Source organism: Pleurodeles waltl, chromosome 10 (genome assembly GCF_031143425.1).
Source record: "Pleurodeles waltl isolate 20211129_DDA chromosome 10, aPleWal1.hap1.20221129, whole genome shotgun sequence".
In the NCBI taxonomy this organism is placed as follows: domain Eukaryota; kingdom Metazoa; phylum Chordata; class Amphibia; order Caudata; family Salamandridae; genus Pleurodeles; species Pleurodeles waltl.
In genome coordinates, this window is record NC_090449.1 from 519,554,635 (window position 1) to 519,576,911 (window position 22,277).

The following is a 22,277-nucleotide window of genomic DNA, read 5'->3' on the forward strand; positions in this document are numbered from 1 at the left end:
CACAAAGGAGAAGGGGTCCCATGGGGACCCATTCCCGTTTGCGAGTGGGTTACCATCCACTTCAAGTGGATGGTAACTGCGACTACGCGGTCGCAAATGGAATTGCATACCACTGCGACTCGCAAATAGTAAGGGAACACCCCTTCCTATTTGCGACTCGGAAATGCATTTTGCGAGTCGGTTCCGACTCGCAAAATGCATTTCTGCATAGCAAACATGCGTTTGCGACTCGCAAACGGCGATTTTTGCCGTTTGCGACTCGCAAACAGTTTGCTACATCTGGGCCTTAGTCCCCTATGCATGTCTAAGACCTGATAGATCTCCTTTCAAGGTATGTATTCTTCATAGACCACATCTACTAACCACACTTTGAAGAATATAATACACTCTTTCTTTTGCCCCACTAGATCCTTCTCTCAAGACATTTCTCGCTACTTGCAGAGCACTCAGTCAAGGCACATCAACCATTGATATGTCACTTTAGTGCACTCGATCTCTTCAGATCTCGCTAAACAGGGCACATTTCACCACAGCACATCTTTCGCTTGGTAATATCTCAACCCTTCTCATCATGTATGCCCAAGACTACATTGAACCTTTCCTTCTCCACTTGCATTTCACGAACTCTGCCATATGTTTGTCTCTGCTTCACACCATATCTCTTTTATCTCACCTTTGCCTCTATTAAACTTCACCTCCTCTGCAGAGCTCATCTTCTCGTAAACTCCCTTCATCCCTCTTCCCAGTGGCCTCTGTGTATAAGACAGACCCACTCTGTTCTGTCTTTTACAAAGAAGCTTACAACTCTTCTGTTTTCTGGAGAAGTGTCCTTTTCTCCAAGGATTTCAGTGGTTCCAGAAGGCCATCGACATATCACTCTACCTCTCCTCAACCAAGGTAGTACTTTACCTGTTCTCATTCCCCTCTCATACACTCTTACTTCCTCCTCCTCCTGTACCACAAACCTATTATGGAATGTACTACAGAAGCATTGCCAACGGTTGAGGACACAAAGGCTACTTGCACATTTGTGTGCTTATTTCTGCTTACACAAAATAGTTTTTCACTAGAAAAAATCCCAAGATATTGGCTTTATCAGTCCTTACTTTAACCCAATTAGACAAAACTAACTATGAGGGACACTGACAAAAAGTCCTTCTATCATTCCCTGTTTTGTCCACATATTTACAGGGAGTGCAGAATTATTAGGCAAATTAGTATTTTGACCACATCATCCTCTTTATGCATGTTGTCTTACTCCAAGCTGTATAGGCTCGAAAGCCTACTACCAATTAAGCATATTAGGTGATGTGCATCTCTGTAATGAGAAGGGGTGTGGTCTAATGACATCAACACCCTATATCAGGTGTGCATAATTATTAGGCAACTTCCTTTCCTTTGGCAAAATGGGTCAAAAGAAGGACTTGACAGGCTCAGAAAAATCAAAAATAGTGAGATATCTTGCAGAGGGATGCAGCACTCTTAAAATTGCAAAGCTTCTGAAGCGTGATCATCGAACAATCAAGCGTTTCATTCAAAATAGTCAACAGGGTCGCAAGAAGCGTGTGGAAAAACCAAGGCGCAAAATAACTGCCCATGAACTGAGAAAAGTCAAGCGTGCAGCTGCCACGATGCCACTTGCCACCAGTTTGGCCATATTTCAGAGCTGCAACATCACTGGAGTGCCCAAAAGCACAAGGTGTGCAATACTCAGAGACATGGCCAAGGTAAGAAAGGCTAAAAGACGACCACCACTGAACAAGACACACAAGCTGAAACGTCAAGACTGGGCCAAGAAATATCTCAAGACTGATTTTTCTAAGGTTTTATGGACTGATGAAATGAGAGTGAGTCTTGATGGGCCAGATGGATGGGCCCGTGGCTGGATTGGTAAAGGGCAGAGAGCTCCAGTCCGACTCAGACGCCAGCAAGGTGGAGGTGGAGTACTGGTTTGGGCTGGTATCATCAAAGATGAGCTTGTGGGGCCTTTTCGGGTTGAGGATGGAGTCAAGCTCAACTCCCAGTCCTACTGCCAGTTCCTGGAAGACACCTTCTTCAAGCAGTGGTACAGGAAGAAGTCTGCATCCTTCAAGAAAAACATGATTATCATGCAGGACAATGCTCCATCACACGCGTCCAAGTACTCCACAGCGTGGCTGGCAAGAAAGGGTATAAAAGAAGGAAATCTAATGACATGGCCTCCTTGTTCACCTGATCTGAACCCCATTGAGAACCTGTGGTCCATCATCAAATGTGAGATTTACAAGGAGGGAAAACAGTACACCTCTCTGAACAGTGTCTGGGAGGCTGTGGTTGCTGCTGCACGCAATGTTGATGGTGAACAGATCAAAACACTGACAGAATCCATGGATGGCAGGCTTTTGAGTGTCCTTGCAAAGAAAGGTGGCTATATTGGTCACTGATTTGTTTTTGTTTTGTTTTTGAATGTCAGAAATGTATATTTGTGAATGTTGAGATGTTATATTGGTTTCACTGGTAATAATAAATAATTGAAATGGGTATATATTTGTTTTTTGTTAAGTTGCCTAATAATTATGCACAGTAATAGTCACCTGCACACACAGATATCCCCCTAACATAGCTAAAACTAAAAACAAACTAAAAACTACTTCCAAAAATATTCAGCTTTGATATTAATGAGTTTTTTGGGTTCATTGAGAACATGGTTGTTGTTCAATAATAAAATTAATCCTCAAAAATACAACTTGCCTAATAATTCTGCGCTCCCTGTATGTAGCATGCTCCACAGTGTTTATCTCTCTGTATAATTGGGGTGTTTATTCAAACATACAGCTGATATGTTTACAGTCGATTTGCGTTCTCTTCAGGCCAGTCCAGTTTTACACATTCATCTAAGTACTCAGAAGTAATGGCGGAAAGACTTGTAATTTCTCATCAGTCTCAACCAATCATCAGTCTCCTATTGAAGACATCAGAGTGTACCTTGTAAGCACTGGCTCAATCAAGTCCTGGCCAAAGCAGACATTTAGTATTCTGACATATATTAAATGAGTACCCTTTTGGCTTTTGGCTGATTCCTTTCTCAGTCATGTTCCCAACCCCATATACCTTCACATATTTCACTTCAACTCCTTCATGTGTGGCTTCTGTCTCAAGGGCATGTTTTCTGGCTAAGGTTTTTCCACAACCTCAAGGGTAGGTTTTCTTTGTTACTTCAGGGTAAAGTTTTATTAAACAGACATTGTCTCAAAAAAGAATTGTCCTCAACAAATTAGGGCCTTACTTGTTAATGCACTTTGTCGTGGGGTTTGCAAGACCACTAAATATTATCTTGTGGACCCACTTTAGCTGCAGTCAGTCCCTCCAATGCAAGCTTATTCTATACTCGTTGATTCTAGGAATATCTTGAAAGAATAGGTGGGTGCGTTCAACATAGAACCAACGAATAGCAAGACACATGGATAGTCACTGAAGGCCAGCTTGTCAATCTAGAACACAAAATCTACCGGCCTACAATTTAGCATTAACTGAACCTATTGTTATCTTTGACTTTATTAAGTGAGCACAAAGCATTAATATGCTAATCACTTTTATAGATACAAGGGTATGGCACAAATATAGCTGCAAGCAAAATTGTTGTCTTTGTGAATAGTTGTACTGCAGCATCTGGCTTCAACAATGGAGTTCAGATAATGAACAACATCATTCATATGGCATCTGATGTTTTCATTGGTGTGCGATAAGAAAGAAATTATGTCTTTACAGAAATCATTGAAGCCAGGCAGCTCATTGCTTGACTAAGGTTGAGTGTGTCTTCCATCTTTCTCATATAATAAAAAATGAGTTACCGCACAAGAACCTTACCTATAATACAATGAAGGGTAACAAGCTACATTAAAATAATCAAAAATATTATTTAATACGCTAATGTGATCAGCAGGCGAGGCCCACAAAAACCAGCAACACAAAAACAAGTCAACATTTCAAAGACTAAATAGGAAATGCATGTTTATTTTTCAATTTTCAATTAATCCATCTATGTGCATAGCAGGCAGGCAGCCAATGACACATGAAACAGCTTTAAAAACTTCTCTTCTTTCAGTCAAAGAGCTCTTTGCATTCAGGAATTTGGAGTTTTGTTCTTACTATTATGAGTATAGGCTTAAAAATTCTAGTACGACAAACGCTGCTATACAGAAATCCAGGACCTCCAGGAGACTTCACACAGGACATGGGCACTCGTGCTGCAATGTCGGTGTGTAGCTATGAATGTATGTGTACCCAATGTTATCTGTCTACGGGTAGCTATAAAGAACAGAAACCTACATCTACCCACAATATATCCTGGCCCGTAAAACAAATACCTCAAAAGCATTAGAAAAGAAAGCTGTAAATGTCCCAGTTTGTCTTCCACAAGATCAGATATGAAAAGCTTATCTAACCTTGCTGCTGCAAAAAGCACAGGACATCTGACATCATACTGTGCCCACCCACTAAACATCGGCGTGTGCGCTTTGTACTCCATCGCCATGTACATCACAGAATTTGACCCTGTGAGCCCTGCTGCATTGCATCTTGTAAGCCCAGTTCAATGGCACAGGATTCTGTGCCTTATTAGAGCACAGCATGTGCCCTAATAATACATGGGGCCTTATTTACAAGCCCCTTCCGCAACCCTTGCGCAACTTTTTCCCATATAAAAAGTGACGCACGAGCGGCCCAAGGGGCTTGTAAATAAGGCCCATAGAATCTTGTGCGACAGAACTGGACTTCACTCAGTTCTCCTAAGACCCACAGCACCCAGTGCACATTACTATTGCAGCCCAACAAGGTTACTTAGGTTCGTGCGTGATGTGCTGCTCCATTCCAAGTTTTTCTCTGGGTCCTGGGACTTTTAATCGTGTTTATTCTTTTACAAACGGTACTAAAAGTCCCAGAATTCAAAGAGGAAAAAAAACTGGACTGAAGCAGCATAGTACACATAGATCTGGAAATATGGCAGCTATGCTAGTGCTTCTGTGGTGAACATATACCTATGACAACTGATGCACGTCAAACTGTGCTTCCTGCTTACTGTTTTACATATGGCTGCTTGTCTGCGTGGATTCATGCATGTATCTTTGTTGATCATTCTGAACGTCTCCTAGAGATTGTGAAATTGAGTACCCATGGGTGTGTTGCTCTGTGAGTGTAATCTATGCATGCTTGTGTCAGACCTGCCAATTTACCAACAATTTTCACTGTTTGAGGGGAGGGTGGGGTCCTGAACGAGTGGGGTTTGGGGTGGGATTTAATGCAGAGCACAGATTGAGCCACTTTAAATTGCATTCTAAGGCTGTCATTGATGTGCATAGCAAGTTTCACACCCCCTAAGGGACACCCCATGAGCAGAATTTCTAGACGGGTAGCCGGAAACCTGCTCTCTGCAGGGGTTGCCAGTTAATGTTTGTGTTCAGCGTGTGATATCGGCTCTGCATCGGGTGACGGCGTGGTGAGATCCGATAAGTCTTACACACGGGGGCACCGTGCAAGTTGAAAAGTCTGCGGTATATGGTGAGAAACAGTTTTCAGCATGCACCTGGATCTCTGTCACGCCTGCTTTAACCCTCTGAGCTAATGTACTTGCATACCACTCCCAGCGCTCTTATTTCGGCCATCTTTTATTCCGGAGTCTAATGCCGAAATTGAGCCGAGTGAATGAAACATCACAAAACAAAGCTTTAGTTTGCTTATTTTTAGTCAATACGTATTTGTTTGGGATTCATATTTAAACATAATCTATTCCTGTTTTTTCTCGGCTATAGATTTAAGCAGCAATTCCGGCAAGCATGGAAACAGGCTATTAGGCCGCCCATATTTAGTAGCCACTGCACTCGTAGGTAATAGTCTTTATTGAATTAAGTAAAAGATACTCACCAGACTGCCGTCAGGATCAGACTCGAAGAGTTTGAAATAAGTTACATCCGGCTCTCGGTTGTAGATTTCGATAGCCTTGGCAATGATCAAGGCATCTCGGCTACTTGCAGGGGTCTTTTGGAAGGACGCCGAGGTGGCTACCGAAGTCCCACCAAGGACCAGTGTGAGTAAGAGGCACAGCTCCATTCTGTTGATCCTGCAGCGAGGCACGCAGCTGGCTTTAATCTACTCCTCTGATGCGCAGAAAGCCCCATATATAGCCAGCTGTTTCTGCTCCCATTGGAATGTTCCCTGAAGAGCTGACGACTAAGTCCACGTGCCATTCTGAAAACCTAAGAGTTAACTTCTTTGAAGTACTTCTAATTAAACACAGGCACGCACGAACATGACAAGCAACGTGCCCTACAGGCAAAGCACTGTTTTTTTTCTTGACATAAAATTGGAAATTTCTTGCGAATTAGGTTGGATGTTTTAGATGTTTTGGAAAAAAAGTTGCAGCTACATACATATAAGCCCTCATTAGAACCCTTATATAGAAAAGAGAGGTATCACCGAATAACCCTTAGACCTCGGTAAATAAATATTAGAATTTGCAAATTGAGGCCAAAAAGGGGGAAGTATAAACCTAGACTCCCATGGTAAATAAGTTGTAATTCTGTTCAATGTCGTATTTTTAAGTTACTATACATTTTATTTCTTTGTCACAACATCCAGTATGACCTTTTTTAAATAAATAAGCTCAAATTTAATTTTTAATCATACATTTCTAGGTGTTCTAAAAATAACAACACAGCAAAAGTTAATATTGCGACAAATAAAGTGCCAGTGTTTTGTACAATATATACAACAATGTGGTTAAAAACAACAAACTGATCTTCAAAAGGATTCCTTCATTCCAGGATTCTTGAAGTCACTATATTATTTCTACAGTAATCCACCTTGGTCATTTTTTTCAACGTTTCGATCCTTATTAAGACATAAATCAGAAATGGGTTATCATCAGGACTGGGGATTCCTCTGAAGTAGTTGCACCTAGAGACAAGGGGAATTGTATATATTATATAATCTTGTCAAGGTACAGAGGATTTGGAATTTAGATTATTTAAATTTATGAAATATGCTAGGCAGTGGACCACTCACCAATATTATCCGAGGTCATCTAATGCAACAATCCCAGTGTATTTCATATTGGAGGTTGTCAGCAATATTTATCCTTTTCCTAATAAAAGGAAAAAGTAAACAGGCCTATTAGGTCCTCTATTTTGCCATCACTGAGATATTACCTTAGGCAGTGGCAGCAAATATTATTTCCTGTAAGCAAGAGCTAACCTTCTCGCAGTTACATATTTATTGTGGAATTCTATCCTAATCCATCAACAGAATGAAATATTATCTGAGGTTTGAATATTATTAGTAATTTTTATTACAAACTTACATCGATCCAAGATTTGAAAAATTATCTTCTTAGAGATGGCAATGAAAGAGCGGGAGATGTTTTGAAAAGCATTAATCTGTTAGTCTTACACTTTGCTGCCGTGACAAAGTGTAACTCTAAGGCCCATGTTCCCTGAAAAAAATATAATAAAAAGTGATGGAATTCCAATTGCATCACTATAATGTACAAGGTTGGTTGAAAAAGGCATTTGATCTTTGACTTACTTCTTTTCGGATAGCACGCCGTGCTGCCGGACACTAATTAATGTTCTTCAATGCAGGTCGGAAAAAAACGCCATTTAAATAGACGGTTGTCATGCGTGGCATTTACACCGCCACTCTAGCAGCTCCCTTTCTGGTCCACATACCCAAACGCCATAAAAAAGATATAGAGGGCGGTTCAGAAGTTTGAACATAATAGTGATGAGTTGAAACGGCAAATTATTGAACAAATAACTTTGAGTCCTAGAGGAGGTGACAAGAACAATCTCCTAATGAAATGTGAACTTTATTGGATGGAAAGATGTAGAACCATAAATAATGGGCTCGATACTCTAGAAGACTGGAGACAAGCCTCAATAATGTGATCAATTTTTTAGTGGCCCAGAGGTTATGACACATCCCTTATAATCAATTGAAATTACATGCCACACGAAACAGATATATTCAGTATATACGAATCCTTGATAAACGAGGTAGGGTATTTTATACTTCAAGAATCTGTAAAAGGGCACTGACATCTTAACAACATACACATCTTTATCAGTAAACTGTAGAAATAATATGACCCAACCGATGTGCAGATAAATATATACATCAATTGCCAAATGAATTGTCACAGTAGTGGCATAAACACCAAATAAGACCATTTTCCATGTAAATCTGACATTTAGAAACTCTAGGCAGACCAGAGAGAAAACCGGTGTAATAGCAGCTTAAACGCTAAAGTACAACCGCCTTTATGTAAATCTGGTACATGGAAATCACAGACGGACTAGAGAGGGAATGGCAATAAATTCAAACACATTTGCCGTATACGATGACATCCTGTTTCCAGAGATAGTGGACTTAGAATAGATACATTTTAAATAAAATCATCACAATATTACATGTGAATTGTACAAATATTATATTCCAACCGGGGCAATACTATTATTCACTGTTTGGGATACGGACCAGAAAGGGAACCGCTCGAGTGGTGATGTAAACGCCACGCACAATGGATTTCTATTAAAATGGCATCTTGGTATGCAGACCAGAAAGGGAACCGCTAGAGTGCATGGAAATCGCAGGCGGGCCAGAGAGGAAACAGCAACAATTCCAACACAATTGCCATATACGTTGACATCCTCTTTCCAGAGATAGTGGATTTAGAAGAGATACATTTTAAATAGATTCACCTTATATTACATGTGAATTGTACAAATATTATATTCCAATCGGGGCAATACTATTATGCATTGCTTGATATGTGGACCAGGAAGGGAGCCGCTAGAGTGGCGACGTAGACGCCACGCACGACCGCCCTCTATATTTATTTTTATGGTGTTTGGGTATGTGGACCAGAAAGGGAACCACTAGAGTGGTGAAGTAAACGCCACGCACGACCACCTTCTATTTAAATGGCATTTTATTCCGACCCGCATTAAAGAACATTAATCAGTGCCCAGCAGTGCGGCGTGCTATCCGAAAAGAAGTAAGTCATAGATCAAATGCCTTTTTCAACCAAACTTGTAGATTATCGTGATGCAATTGGAATTCCATCACTTATTATATTTTTTTCAGGGAACATGAGCCTTAGAGTTATACTTTGTCAGGGCAGCAAAGTGTAAGGCTAACAGATTGTGGCTAATCAAAACATCTCCCGCTCTTTCATTGGCATCCCTAAGAAGATAATTTTTCAAATCTTGGATCGATGTAAGTTTGTAATGAAAATTACCAATATTAATCAAACCTCAGATAATATTTCATTCCGTTAATGGATTAGGATAGAATTCCACAATAAACATTTAACTGCAAGAAGGTTAGCTCTTGCTTAAGGGAAATAATATTTGCTGCCACTGCCTAAGGTAATATCTCAGCGATGGCAAAATATATGACCTAATAGGCCTGTTTACTTTTTCCTTTTATTAGGAAAATGATAAATATTGCTGACAATCTCCAATAAGAAATATACTGGGATTGTTGCATTAGATGACCTCGAATAATATAGGTGGGTGGTCCACTGCCTAACATATTTCATAAATTTAAATAATATAAATTCCAAATCCTCTTTACCTTGACAAGATTATAATAGATGTAATTCCCCTTATCTCTAGGTGCTACTAATTCAGAGGAATCTCCAGTCCTGATGATGACCCATTTCTGATTTATGTCTTAATAAGGGTCGAAACGTCGACAAAAATGATCAATGTGGATTGCTGTAGAAATAATACAGTGACTTCAAGACTCCTAGATTGAAGGAATCCTTTTGAAGTTCACTGTTTGTTGCTTTTAACCACATTTTTGTATATATTGTACAAAACACTAGCACTTTATTTATCACAATATTCACTTTCACTGTGATGTTATTTTTAGAGCACCTAGAAATTTATGATTAAGAATTCAATTTAAGCTGATTTATAAAAAAAAAGGTCATACTGGATGTTGTGACAAAGACATAAAATGTATAGTTACTTAAAAATACGACATTGAACAGAATTACAATTTATTTACCTTGGGAGTCTATGTTTATTCTTCCCCCTTTTTGGCCACAATTTGCATTTACTCATTATAACCCTGGCGGTCAGTGATGAAGTGGTGGCAATACCGCCAACAGGCCTGTGGTAAGAAAAATGGAATCATGACCACGGCGGACACCACCAATACATACAGCCACTTTAACACTCCGACCACCACAGCGGTAGCAACAAACGCCGCAGCGGTAACTGCCAATAGCCAAGCGGAACACAATGTACGGCCCACTCTATTGTGACACACCAATTCGACACCTTTTCCGGGTCGGTATCAATACCATCACAAGCACGGCAGAAACAGTACACAGAAGGGAAACGACTCACCTCTTGACACTCAAGGAAGAACCATGACGCCATGGAGCCCGAACTGCACATATTTCCAATGCTGGTCTACCTCCTCCCACACCAGGAACACAAACGGCAGCAAAGAAGACCACAGTGAGTACCACACCTAGCACACAAGGGAGGGGGAGGAGGAAAACTAGAGTGACACACACACGCAACACGCAACACCCCCACCCCCAACACCATACACACAAACAGATGCAACAACATCACCTATACACCCTGTAAGCCTCAGCAATAACGCAAGGACAAAAGGAATTGATTAAAGTGAGTGTAATATTACAAAGCCAGATAAATACATTCTTAAAGTACTAAACAGTATGTACAATATATACAAATGGAGGGAAAATGCCCATTCCAAAATGTCCGTGGCCCACAGGGCCATAGCACATAGGCCAAGGCCACACTTGACTCCTGCCTCAATACGGAGAGAACACTGCAGGGGCATCAGGTCGAAAACACACAGGCACCTCAGGGGGACAGGGAATGGGGGGCATCTCAGGCCAAGAGATGGTACAACGCCACTGTTCCTGAAGGGGGCTACATGCCCTCTGCGATGTTCTGGGGAGTTGAAAGCCACAGTCTCTCTAGTGGGTGGTTTGCCCACTGCCTGGTCTTGGGAAGTGCATAGCCACAGTTTCTCTAGTGGGTGACTTGCCCACTGCCTGGTCCTGGGGAGTGCAAGACCACAGTCTCTCAAGTGGGCAGTTTGCCCACTGTTTGGTCCTGGGGAATGCAAGGCCACAGTCTCTCAAGTGGGTGGTTTGTCCACTGTCTGGTCCTGGGGAGTGCAAGGCCACAGTCTCTCAAGTGGGTGGGTTGTCCACTGCCTGGTCCTGGGGAGTGCAAAGCCACAGTCTCTCTAGTGGATGCCTTCTCCACTGGTTCCGGAGGGGGCCTTGTGCCCAGTCTGCTTCATCCTGGCAAGGAGGGGGTGAGTGGATGCATTCTTCCACTGGTTCTGGAGGGGGCCTTTTGCCCAGTCTGCTTCATCCTGGCAAGGAGGGGGTGAGTGGATGCCTTCTTCCACTGGTTCTGGGGGGGGGGGGCTAGTGCCCTGTGATGCTGATCCTGGATGGTGCAAGGTCACAGTCTCTCACCTGGGTGTCACACCTACAGGTGTTGCTGGGGCCAGGACGCGCTACAGCCCATGTAGTCACAACTACACACTGCTCGCTGGCATTGATGGCTGCTCAGTGGATGGCAGTTGCGGTGCAGGTGGCGGAGCTGTCTGTGGTGGGGGGAGGCTCCAGCCCTTCCCCTGCAGCCTTGGACGGCTTCCCACTGGGGCTGCTGGCAGTGGTGCTGGTGGCAGTGCTGGCAGCGGTGGAGGGAGGCTCCAGCCCATCCCCTGCAGCCTCAGATGACTGCCAACTGGGCCTGCTTCTGGCAGTGGTGCTGCTGGCGATGCAGGTGGCGGTGCTGGAGGTGGTGCAGGTGGCGGTGGTGGCAGTGGTGGGGGGAGGCTCCAGCCCTTCCCCTGCAGCCTCGGACGGCTGAAGTGCTGTGGCTGGTGTTGTTTGCCCAGATTCTGCTTCAGCCCCATGCACCAGATCCATCCTGCCTGCGGCGTCAGTTCCTTTGACATTGGCCTTGCCAGCTGTTGTCCTCTTCCTGCCCTTGGCAGATGGTGGTGCCTCCTTGATTCTGCCAGTTGGTGTTCCCTTCCTGCCCTTGCTGGCTGGTGGTGCCTCCTTCCCCTTGCTGGATGGTGGTGCCTCCTTACCCTTGCTGGCTGGTGGTGCCTCCTTACCCTTGCTGGCTGGTGTCCCCTCCTTGCCCCTGCTAGCTGGTGGCCCCTCCTTGCCCTTGCTAGCTGGCAGCCGCTTCTTGCCCTTGCTAGCTGATGGCCCCTTCTTGCCCGTGGCAGGTGTTGCAGGCACACTGACTGCGCCTACAGGTGCCTCCTTGTAGCCTCTCACACCTGCAGTAGCTGCAGTAACTACAGTGGCTGTGGACTGGGTGGCTGAGGTGCTGGGCTGGGTTCTGCCCACCCTGGCCCAAAGTGAAGGACGTGGGGGGGGAGGGGCAGGGAATAGGCCAAGGGTGGTGAGGAAAAGCCTTTTTGGGACACTGGTGCTGGAAGAGGGTGAAGGTTTGGGAGTGGAGGAAGAGGGAGTGGTTGTAGGAGGTGTCTGTCTGCTGTGTTTGGGTGCAGGTGCATGGGCTGGATGCTGTTGTGAGGTGGATGGCTGTTGGGTGTCTGAGTGCTTGCGTTTGGGTACTTTGGGAGGAGGGGGCACTAACACAGTGGGACAGGACACAGGGGATGTGTGCGTGGATGTGGGGGTGGTGACTGCCAGTGAGGGGCGTGTTGTGATAGGTTTGCTGGTGATGGAGGTAGTGGATGAGGATGTAGTGCATGCAGGTGTAAGTGGAGACACAACTGGGAGGGAGGTGGACAATGAGGAGGAGGAGGACACAGTGGAGGCAGTGGATGTTGCTGTGTCTGCATCTGGATGGTGCTAGTGTCAGTGCCTGTGGGATGAAGTGTGGTGCTTGTGTTTGTATTAGCCACTTCTGTGTGTTGATTGGGGTGCATGCAGGTCTGAATGTGTGCCTGGGATAGGCTGGGGTAGAGGGGAAAGGACTGGGTAGAGGAAGTTGGAGGGGGGAGGCTAGAGACAGGGACAATGGCTGCCATCAGTGAGTTGGCCAGAGTTTGGAATGCTCTCTGTGGGGCCGCCACATCAGAGTGAATGCCCTCCTGGTATGCATTTGCTTGTTGCAAATGCACTGCAAGACCCTAGATGGCATTCAGTATGGTTGACTGCCAATAGAGAGGGATCTCAAGAGGTCAATCGCCTTCTCACTGAGGGCAGCAGGGCTGACTGGGGCAGGGCCTGGGGTGGCTGGTGCGAAGGAGATGCCCACCTTCCTGGGTGAGCAGGCACGGGAAACTCGCTGAGGAGCTTCTGGGAGGGCGGTGCTGGTACAGGGGTGGCGGCTGTACCTGTAGTTGGGGTGAGCACAGAGGTGTCCGCCACCACCAGGGAGCTTCCATTGGAGGAGGTGTCGCTGTCAGAACTGTCCCCTCCTGTCTCCGTCGTGGTGCTTCCCTTGCCCTCCGTCCCACTGGTGCCCTAACCGTTGGTGGATTCGGCCTCCAGGCCCATGTGGGATGCAGCTCCCTCGGTCACCGGTGCCTCTGCTCCTCTGCCAGATGATGCTAATACACACAAGGACAGGGTGACAAAACAAAAAGGGGGAGAGACAGAGGATACACTTGGTCAATGCCAGCAACAACACCACCGTTGGTGTACACAACTCACAGGGAACAGTCCTATGCACTAGGCCATGCACTACCAGTTACAATGCTAGTCACCAGGCCAGGAGATACAATGCCTAACGCCATTAACTGAACACCTGAAACTCTCAGGACCTTGCCCAGTAGTTGATGCCCACTAGCATTATTGGGGTTGGAGTGCATCTGAGCTTGCCCATCATGGAACCTACCCTGCCACGTTCGCCCTGGCCTAGGGGCACCCACAGCCCCACATCCCCCACCCAGGTAACACCTTAACGCACGCAAATTCATGATTATGAATCTGTACTCACCTCCTTGTGGCTGCTGTGATGCCTTCAAGCACCCATTCAACTCTGGATCGGCCACCGCCAGGATGCGGAACATCAGGGAGGTCAGGGTACAACGGGCACCCCTTCCTCATTGGGAGGCCAGCCCCAGCTGGGCCTCCACCATCTTCCTTGCCCAGTGGTGCAGGTCCTCCCACCGTTTGCGACAGTGGGTGCTCTGCCTGTCAAAGACCCCAAGGGTCCGCACCTCCTTTGAGATGGCATGCCAAATACCCTTTTTCTGATGGGTGCTGACCTGCAGAAAAAGATACATGAGAAAAGGTATTATTCATACCGTCCTGACTGTTATACTCATGGCCCACCATATCCCTCCCATCCCCTTACGCACGGACATTGCCCACCAAACATACAGCCCTCTGCCCAGGACACCTCAGCCCCCCACACGAGGCTTACACACACAGCACTCCATACATTCATGCCCCATGCATGGTGCTCACAGGGTACTCACCTATTGGTTTGGAGGACCATAAATTAAACGGTACTGGGGTAGGACCCCATCCACCAGTCTCTCCAACTCCTCCTAAGTGAAGGCAGGGGCCGTTTCCCCAGACACTCGAGCAATGGTTGCTTTCAGACACAGGTCACAGCAGCACTTGTAGTGTAGGTCCTCTCCTGTTGAAGGTCAGGTAGCAAGTGAGTGAGCAGATAAAAAATGGCGGTCACGTCTGCGGCGGTGCGTACCGTCACCACTGGCGTACATCACCATTGGCTCCTCGAACCGTAGGCCCCAATGACAACCAATGATGTGTTGCATGGCGGTCATCAACTGCCTCCCGCAACAGCGCAGAACGTCAGCAGAATGACCTCATTTCCACATATCCTTCCTCACAGTTCAGGCGGCTGCCATTTCAAGGGAGCACAGGCCATGGCACCTAACTGCGTCACAGCAGACATAGGCACATCAACTGACCTACACGTTCACATTGAGTTTCTGTAAGAAAAGCAAGGCATATTAATCTGAGTATATGTTTGAATCTGACAATCTGCTCACCATTTTTCACTCTAGAGTTCAAGCGCTGAGGATGAATAGGAGATGGAGACATACCCCCGTGTACAGACCCCTGTTGGACCTGGCGCAAATGAAGGACAGGCACATTATCCTAACCTACAGACTTGATAGGGCCCCAGTCCAAGAGCTGTGTGCCCAATTGGAGCCAGACCTGATTTCAGCTATGTGCCACCCCACAGGTATCCCCAGTGTAGTACAGGTCCTGTCAGTGCTTCATTTCTTGGTAAATGGTTCCTTCCAAGCGACAGTGGCCATGGCATCAGGGATGTCACAACCTATCTTCTCAAACGATCTGACCAGAGTGTTGTCTGCCCTGATGAAACACATGCACAGCTACATCGTATTCCCCCAGGTGGAGGACTTGGCCACAGTGAAGGCTAACTTCTATGCAATGGGACACATCCCCAACACCATTGGTGCTATTGATGGTACACATATTGCCTTTGTCCCACCCCGCAGAAATGAACAGGTGTTCAGAGATCGAAAGAGCTTTCACTCTATGAATGTGCAGATGGTGTGCCTGGCGGACCAGTACATTTCCCATGTCAATGCAAAGTATCCTGGCTCTGTGCATGATGCCTTTATCTTGAGGAATAGCAGCATCCCATATGTGATGTCTCAACTCCAGAGGCACAGGCTGTGGCTAATAGGTAAGCCCATGGTCCCCACCCAGTGTCTGTTGGTATATGTGTGTGGGGTTGGCCCTAAGGGTGAGTGTGTGTCTAACAGTTATCCCTCGATATGTTCAGGTGACTCTGGTTACCCCAACCTCTCATGGCTACTGAACCCAGTGAGGAATGCCTGGACAAGGGCAGACGAATGTTACAATGAGGCACATGGGCGAACAAGGAGCATCATTGAGCGCACCTTTGGCCTCCTGAAGGCCAGATTCCGGTGCCTCCATCTGACAGGTGGAGCCCTGTGCTACTCACCCAGGAAGGTGTGCCAGATAATCGATGCATGTTGCATGTTGCACAACCTGGCCTTGAGACGCCAGGTGCCTTTTCTGCAGGAGGATGAGGCTGGAGATGGTCGTGTGGCAGCGGTGGAGCCTGTGGACAGCGACGAAGTGGAGGCAGAGGAAGAGGATGTGGACAACAGAACTACTATGATTCAAAAGTATTTCCAGTGACACACAGGTAAGACACTGTAACTTCACCTTCCATGGCACTTTTCTGTTGGACATTGTACATGGCAGCCTGATTTTCCCAAATCTATGGCCACTTACTGTACCCTTTGGCATCTCTATTTTCAGACATCTGTGCCCCACTCTGGCTCTTGGTGTGTTTACTGCTGCCCACTACAGGTCATACCTATGTATATATAACTGTACATTTTAATTGCAATGTTTACAGCTTGTTAAGCTAATACATTTTTCAATCAATTGACAGACTCTATACTTGTATTAGTTCCAAGGGTGTTTATTTCTGTGATAATAAGTGTAGGGGGTATTGCAATGGGCTGGGTTGATGGTGGAGGAATGTCCAGGATAGAGTCAAGTCTATTGGTATCACAGATGCATTGTCCAAGGGGGCATAGGGAGTGGGGCAATGGCAGTTCAAGGTGGACAGGGTGACTGAGTGGGACACAAGGGTGACATTCAGGGGAGTCTTATTTCCTGGCGGGGGTCTTGGCAATGTTCTCTGGCTTCTGCCTGGATCGCAGCGACCTTTTGCAGGGTGGTTCTCCTTCTGCAGGGGGAGGTGTGCTGGTGGCCTGTTGTTCCAGTGACTGGGCCTCCTGTACACTAGCGGCAGCGGAGGTGGAGGGCTGTTCATCGGTGTGGCTATTGTCAGGGGCCCGTTGGTGTGCCACTGCCTCCCTCATGGTGTTGGCCAAGGTGTTGGCCATGTCTACTAGCACCCCTGCAATGGTGACCAGGGCAGTGTGGATGTCCCTCAGGTCCTACCTGATCCCCAGGTACTGCCCCTCCTGCAGCCGCTGGGTCTCCTGCAACTTGTCCAGTATATGGCCCATGGTTTCCTGGGAATGGTGGTATGCTCCCAGGATGTTGGTGAGTGTCTTGTGGAGAATCGGTTCCCTTGGCCTGTCCTCCCCCTGTCGCACAGCATTCCTCCCAGCTTCCCTGTTGTCCTGTGCCACTGACCCCAGGTTCCTGATCGTCCTGTGTTTGTGGGGTTGCCTGGGGTCTCTGTAGCGGTGGACACACTGCTGATTGACGTGTCCTGGGGACAGAAGGATGAACCTGCTGGGTGGGTGTTGTGGTGGTGTTTCCTGAAGAGGGAGGCTCTGTGGTGGTTTGGGATTGTGGCTGGGTCACCGACTGTCCAGAGGTCCCTGATGGGCCAGGTTGGCCATCCCGATCCAGGCATGCAGAGCTGTTGTCATCACTGTGGGCCTCTGCCTGGGGGGGGAGCTGGATGTTGCTGGCACCTCCTTCCTGTGACGTTGTGTGGGGGTCCAGTGGGGATGTAAATGCATTGTTATTGTTTCTGCGTGTGACATCTTGTGCATGAGTATGTTTCCCTCTATGGTTGTTATTACCAAGGCAGCTTTGGCTTGTGTGAGTTGTGATTTGGTTGGCTAAGTGATTGTCACTAGTGTGCATGCTGTGGTGATGGGTGTCCATGCAGGTCTGTGATGGGGGTCCATGCATTGGTGTTGCATGCAGAGATTGGTAATGGGATGGGTGGATTGTGATGGTGGGGTATATGTGAGGTGGTGGAGTGATGGGGGTAGGAGTTTGTGATGACATGTATGTAGGTGGGGTGAAAGTAGTAAAGATTTGACTTACCAAAGTCCATTCCTCTGCTACTCCTGCCAGGCCATCAGGATGCATGATCACCAAGAATTGCTCCTCCTATGTTGTTAGTTGTGGGGGAGGAGGTGGGGTCCACCGCCAGTCCTCTGTACAGCTATCTGATGTCTTGCAACCACGGAATGCACCTTCCCCGTAGGTCGTTCCACCTCTTCCTGATGTCATCTCTTGTTCTGGGGTGCTGTCCCACAGCGTTAACCCTGTCCACGACTCTCCACCATAGCTCACTCTTCCTAGCTATAGACGTCTGCTGCACCTGTGATCCGAATAGCTGTGGCTCTACCCAGATGGTTTCCTCCACCATGATCCTCAGCTCCTCCTCTTTGTGGTTCCATGGGTGTAGTGTGAGTGGTGTGTGTTAGGGTGTATGGGGTGATGTGTTGGGTGTGTGCTGTAAGGTGCGTGGATGGTGTATGGGTGATGGTGTTCTGTGGCTCTGATTCAGTGGGTGCTCCTGGCGGATCTCTCTCTCTGTTGTAAATTGTTCGTAGTGGTAAAGGGTAGTGGGTATCGTGGGTGGGTGTTTTATAGTGTTGTGCGTGTGTGTATGTGTGTCAGGTGTGTGTATTTTGAATTGCCCAATGTGGTGTTGTTTTGTATATGTGTGTGTATTTTGAGCACAGAGGTATGTACTGCCAATGGTTTACCGCGGTTGATTGTCCGCTGCGATGATTCGTTGGTCATAATGCTGTGGGTGTATTTCTGTTAGTGTAGCGGTGTAGGTTTTGGTACCGCCATTTTATCACTGACCTTTGGTGTGGCGGACTGGTGTGTGTAGCTGTATAGTGGTGGATTTCTATGTGTGGGTCATAATACGCGTAGTGGTATAACGCTGCGGTATGTTGGCGGCAGTCAGCATGGCGGTAAGCAGCACTTACCGCCAATGTCATAACGAGGGCCATAGTGCTGGAACAGTTTCACACAACATACTTGTTGAAGAACAACGTGTTTGGGGAGGACTGCAGTCTCGTTTGTGGTTTAACAGTGGTGAAGAAACAGGTCTGTTGTCCAGGACTATTTCATCCTCAGAGTGGACAGTGGTACCTCTTGCCTCCTTTCTTGCTTTGTGTCGAGTATATTTTTAAGGTTAATTTGCTGTTGAACACTCTATTTCGTTATAATGTGCCAGGTTTCTAGTGTATTCAGTAGTTAATTTGTGCATAGTTGCAGGAAGTGATCACCAGTACTCATGTTTTTGGGCATTGGGACTTATTTTCCATCTTCAGTCTGTGACCTATAGCAGTCTATGACCTACTGTATAGCAAAAGAGAGAAAGGCAAAAAAGGGAAAGGATGGTAAATAGAAAGAAAGGAAAACAGAGAGAAAGGGAGAAAACATAGAGGAGAAAGACATTGGAGAATGAAATTAAGTAAGGTTGGGATGGTGAGAGAAAGAGACATGATGTGAAATCATGAATAGGCAGCCTTGGGATTTGGTAACCTCAGGGTTTTGTTGCAACAGTGGTGGTTCCTAAGGAAGAAAAACTTTGAACTGCTTTGAACTTTCACTGCTTCTTTGTAGGTGACAACAAGATTGTTTTCAAAAGTTATGGTGTCCTGCTGATAATGTTAGTGTAGGGTGTGTCATATTTAAGAAAAGTAAATATTCCTTCCTTTCTTCCTCTGATCTCCCTTCTCCCTCCAATTGCTCCATCCACTCTCTGACCCTTCCTCTCTCACTCCTTCTTAAATTCCTTTGTTTCATCCATCACTGCAGACCATGACTTATTAAGCCACCTGAACAAATATTAGCGCCAATGATGTTGCCTAGAGGTAGTTTTCTTATTTTCTCAAGGGCTGTTGCCAAGAATTTCCATTAAATGGGCCCCTTTCTTCTCTCTTGCATGTTTGTTACAGCATTCTGCAAGGGACAGTCTTTGCTTCCTCACTTTTTAATTCATTTTTCACAATGGATGTCCTTAGCATTGAGTTCCAACAATACACATTGACTGCCACTCCAAAATTAAATCATGCTTGAAAAAATCCAGTTATCGATAGCACAACACTTCCCCAGTCTCAGTCCTCGGAAGACCTATCTCATTCTCATTGTCTCAAAATTCAACAGTACAAAACGTCATTTACCACTCTGGGAATCTCACATAAATTGTAAGGTGTGCCCAATCTCTCTGCTTCACCCAAACTAGTAAATTAAGATTTGAGCTTTGCATCCATGGCAAGGCCAAGATTTAATACCATTTTAGGCTCATTGAACCCTGCAGATCCTAATGTGGTCTCTTGTCTTCTTCTGACTTTAATAAGGAAATCCTTTCAATTGGCATGAAAAAATAAGCAAGACACCCATGAAAATCTATACTTCATGCAGTGGCATGCGAGGTTACTTGCTCATTTCAATTGAACTCTCAGTCAGCTCCTGACAGCTCTCGATAGGCTCAAGTTTGAAGCCAGATGTACCCTCAAACAGGGTTGACTGGCTTCCATTTAACTAAATAAGAACAATACAATGTTTAAAACCAGAAGACTCTGCCTCAGGCTTTCTCTTGAAGAGACCAGTGGTTCTGAAACCGACTCCCTTCGGTCTCAGATTCTCTCTAAACCTTTCACGAGGGAAATAAAAACATTTTATTACAATTCAATTTCGGTTAGTTTCAATTTAGTAATCTCTCCTGGACTTCACCTAGGCAGTATAAAACAACAATTTCTTGCCTAACTTTTCTTATTTATCTCCTTCCTTTATTATTTAACCCCCTCCCCAAAAATCCACCTTTCTCTTTTCTTACTCCTATACCATAGTTCATTTCACTCTATTTCTCTATGCCAAGAATCTGTCTACTGTCCTCTTCTATCTACTGTTTCCTTTATTTCAGGTCAATTCCTCTCACTGCAAGGCAAAGAGAGGAAACTATATCCATAAAACCCTCTAAAACATTATCAGATTCTTTATGGGTTTTTTTCTGTATCCTAATAGTTAACCGTTTCATTTGTGTTTCTTTTAAATATAACTAATTCATTTAAAATGTGATATGGTTCTCAGCTGTTAGGTTTCTGAACATACCGACCACATATGTAGCAGTGAAAATAAATGTAGCACAATGAACCACGTTATTTCGAGCAAGTGCAGTAATATATACAGATTTAGACAACTATTACTATAGTACACTTGTGAAACACATTATGTTTCATATAGTAGATGTTGTAAATGGCCCTTTTTGTAGGGTCATCCCTAAACGTTTTGACTCCTTCCTCCTAATCTTTCTGACCTGTTTTTGTTGGCTTTAGGACTCTAGGCACCTTACCACTGCCAACAAGTGCTAAAGTGCATCTGCTCTCCGTGTAAATTGTATTGTTGATTAGTTTATCCATGATTGGCATATTTTATTTACTAGTAAGTCCCTAGTAAAGTGCACTAGAGGTACCCTGGGCCTGTAAATCAAATGCTACTAACGGGCCTGCAGCACTGGTTGTGCCACCCACATGAGTAGCCCTGTAAACATATCTCAGACCTGCCACTACATTGTCCGTGTGTGCGGTCTTGCACTGCCAATTCGACCTGGCAAGTGTAGCCACTTGCCAGGCCTAAACCTTCCCTTTTTATACATGTAAGGCACCCCTAAGGTAGGCCCTAGGGAGGAGTGGTCACTTACACCTGAATGGGCTGTTCCTGCCCTCACCCAATGCAGTCTACAAACCCCTGGTGTGTGTCTGGGGCCAGGCCTGGGAAAGGCAGGATCTTGTGAACAACAGAGACTTAATTAGGTATAAGTAGTGGACCCAAAACCGCAGACTTTAGATTTTTTCAAGATCACTTCTGGAATCAAGAGGAACCTCGGCCAAGGAGAAGAGCTGAGAGCTGAGGAGAAATGCTGCCCCTGACTGTGACTGTGCTTTGTTGGGCTATCCTGCAGTTGCTGTTTCTGCCTGTGAAAGGTGACGAAGACTGGACTTTGTGGTATATTCCTGCTTGTGAAAAATCTCCAAGGGCTTGAACTGAGCTTGCCTCCTGTTTTGAAGTTTCAGGACCATCAGCACCTGGACTCTCTGCAGAGATTCCTGCCATGCCAAGTGGTGCTCTGTCCAGTCCCTGGGACCTTGAAAGGTGAAGTTGGCAGAACAAGAGCTAAAAAGCCACACCCAGAACACCATGCAGGAAATTGTTCGACGCACGTTATGCAACGTGGCTGATAAACGATGTGCAGCCGGTTTCGCTGCTAAAACGGACGCTCCACCTGCATCACGGCTGGGAGATCGATGCATCGTGACTGGAGAAGCAACGGGCAACACCTGCTTGCGGCTGCTGATAATGACGCCAACCCCACACACAGCAGTTTTCTAACACCGTGCGACTGGATTTTCCACGCATCGTCCCTGGACGTCAAAGTCATCCTGACTCTGCGTGGATCCAAGGTGCCCCATCCTGAAATTGAAACATCGCTCTCTTGCAAGGGAGAAAAATGGCGCATCGCCGATCCGACCGGAAAAGAAACAACAAAGGGCCTCCCTTCCAAGGAAGGAATTGACGTTTCGCT

General features: G+C 45.8%; 1 protein-coding gene across 2 annotated transcripts in view; it reads right to left on the bottom strand.

Moving 5' to 3' along the window:
- Positions 1-6,189, bottom strand: part of LOC138261691 (cathelicidin-1-like) — a 91,963-nt gene extending 85,774 nt beyond the window's left edge. Inside the window, exon 1 of one of the 2 annotated variants that reach the window (XM_069210950.1) lies at positions 5,899-6,186. In XM_069210950.1, coding sequence (XP_069067051.1) covers positions 5,899-6,084 — 186 coding nt within the window. In that variant the 5' untranslated portion in view covers positions 6,085-6,186. Of the gene's footprint in view, positions 1-5,898 lie in introns of both variants that reach the window. The other variant, XM_069210951.1, reaches the window with a different exon arrangement.
- Positions 6,190-22,277: the final 16,088 nt, after the last annotated feature.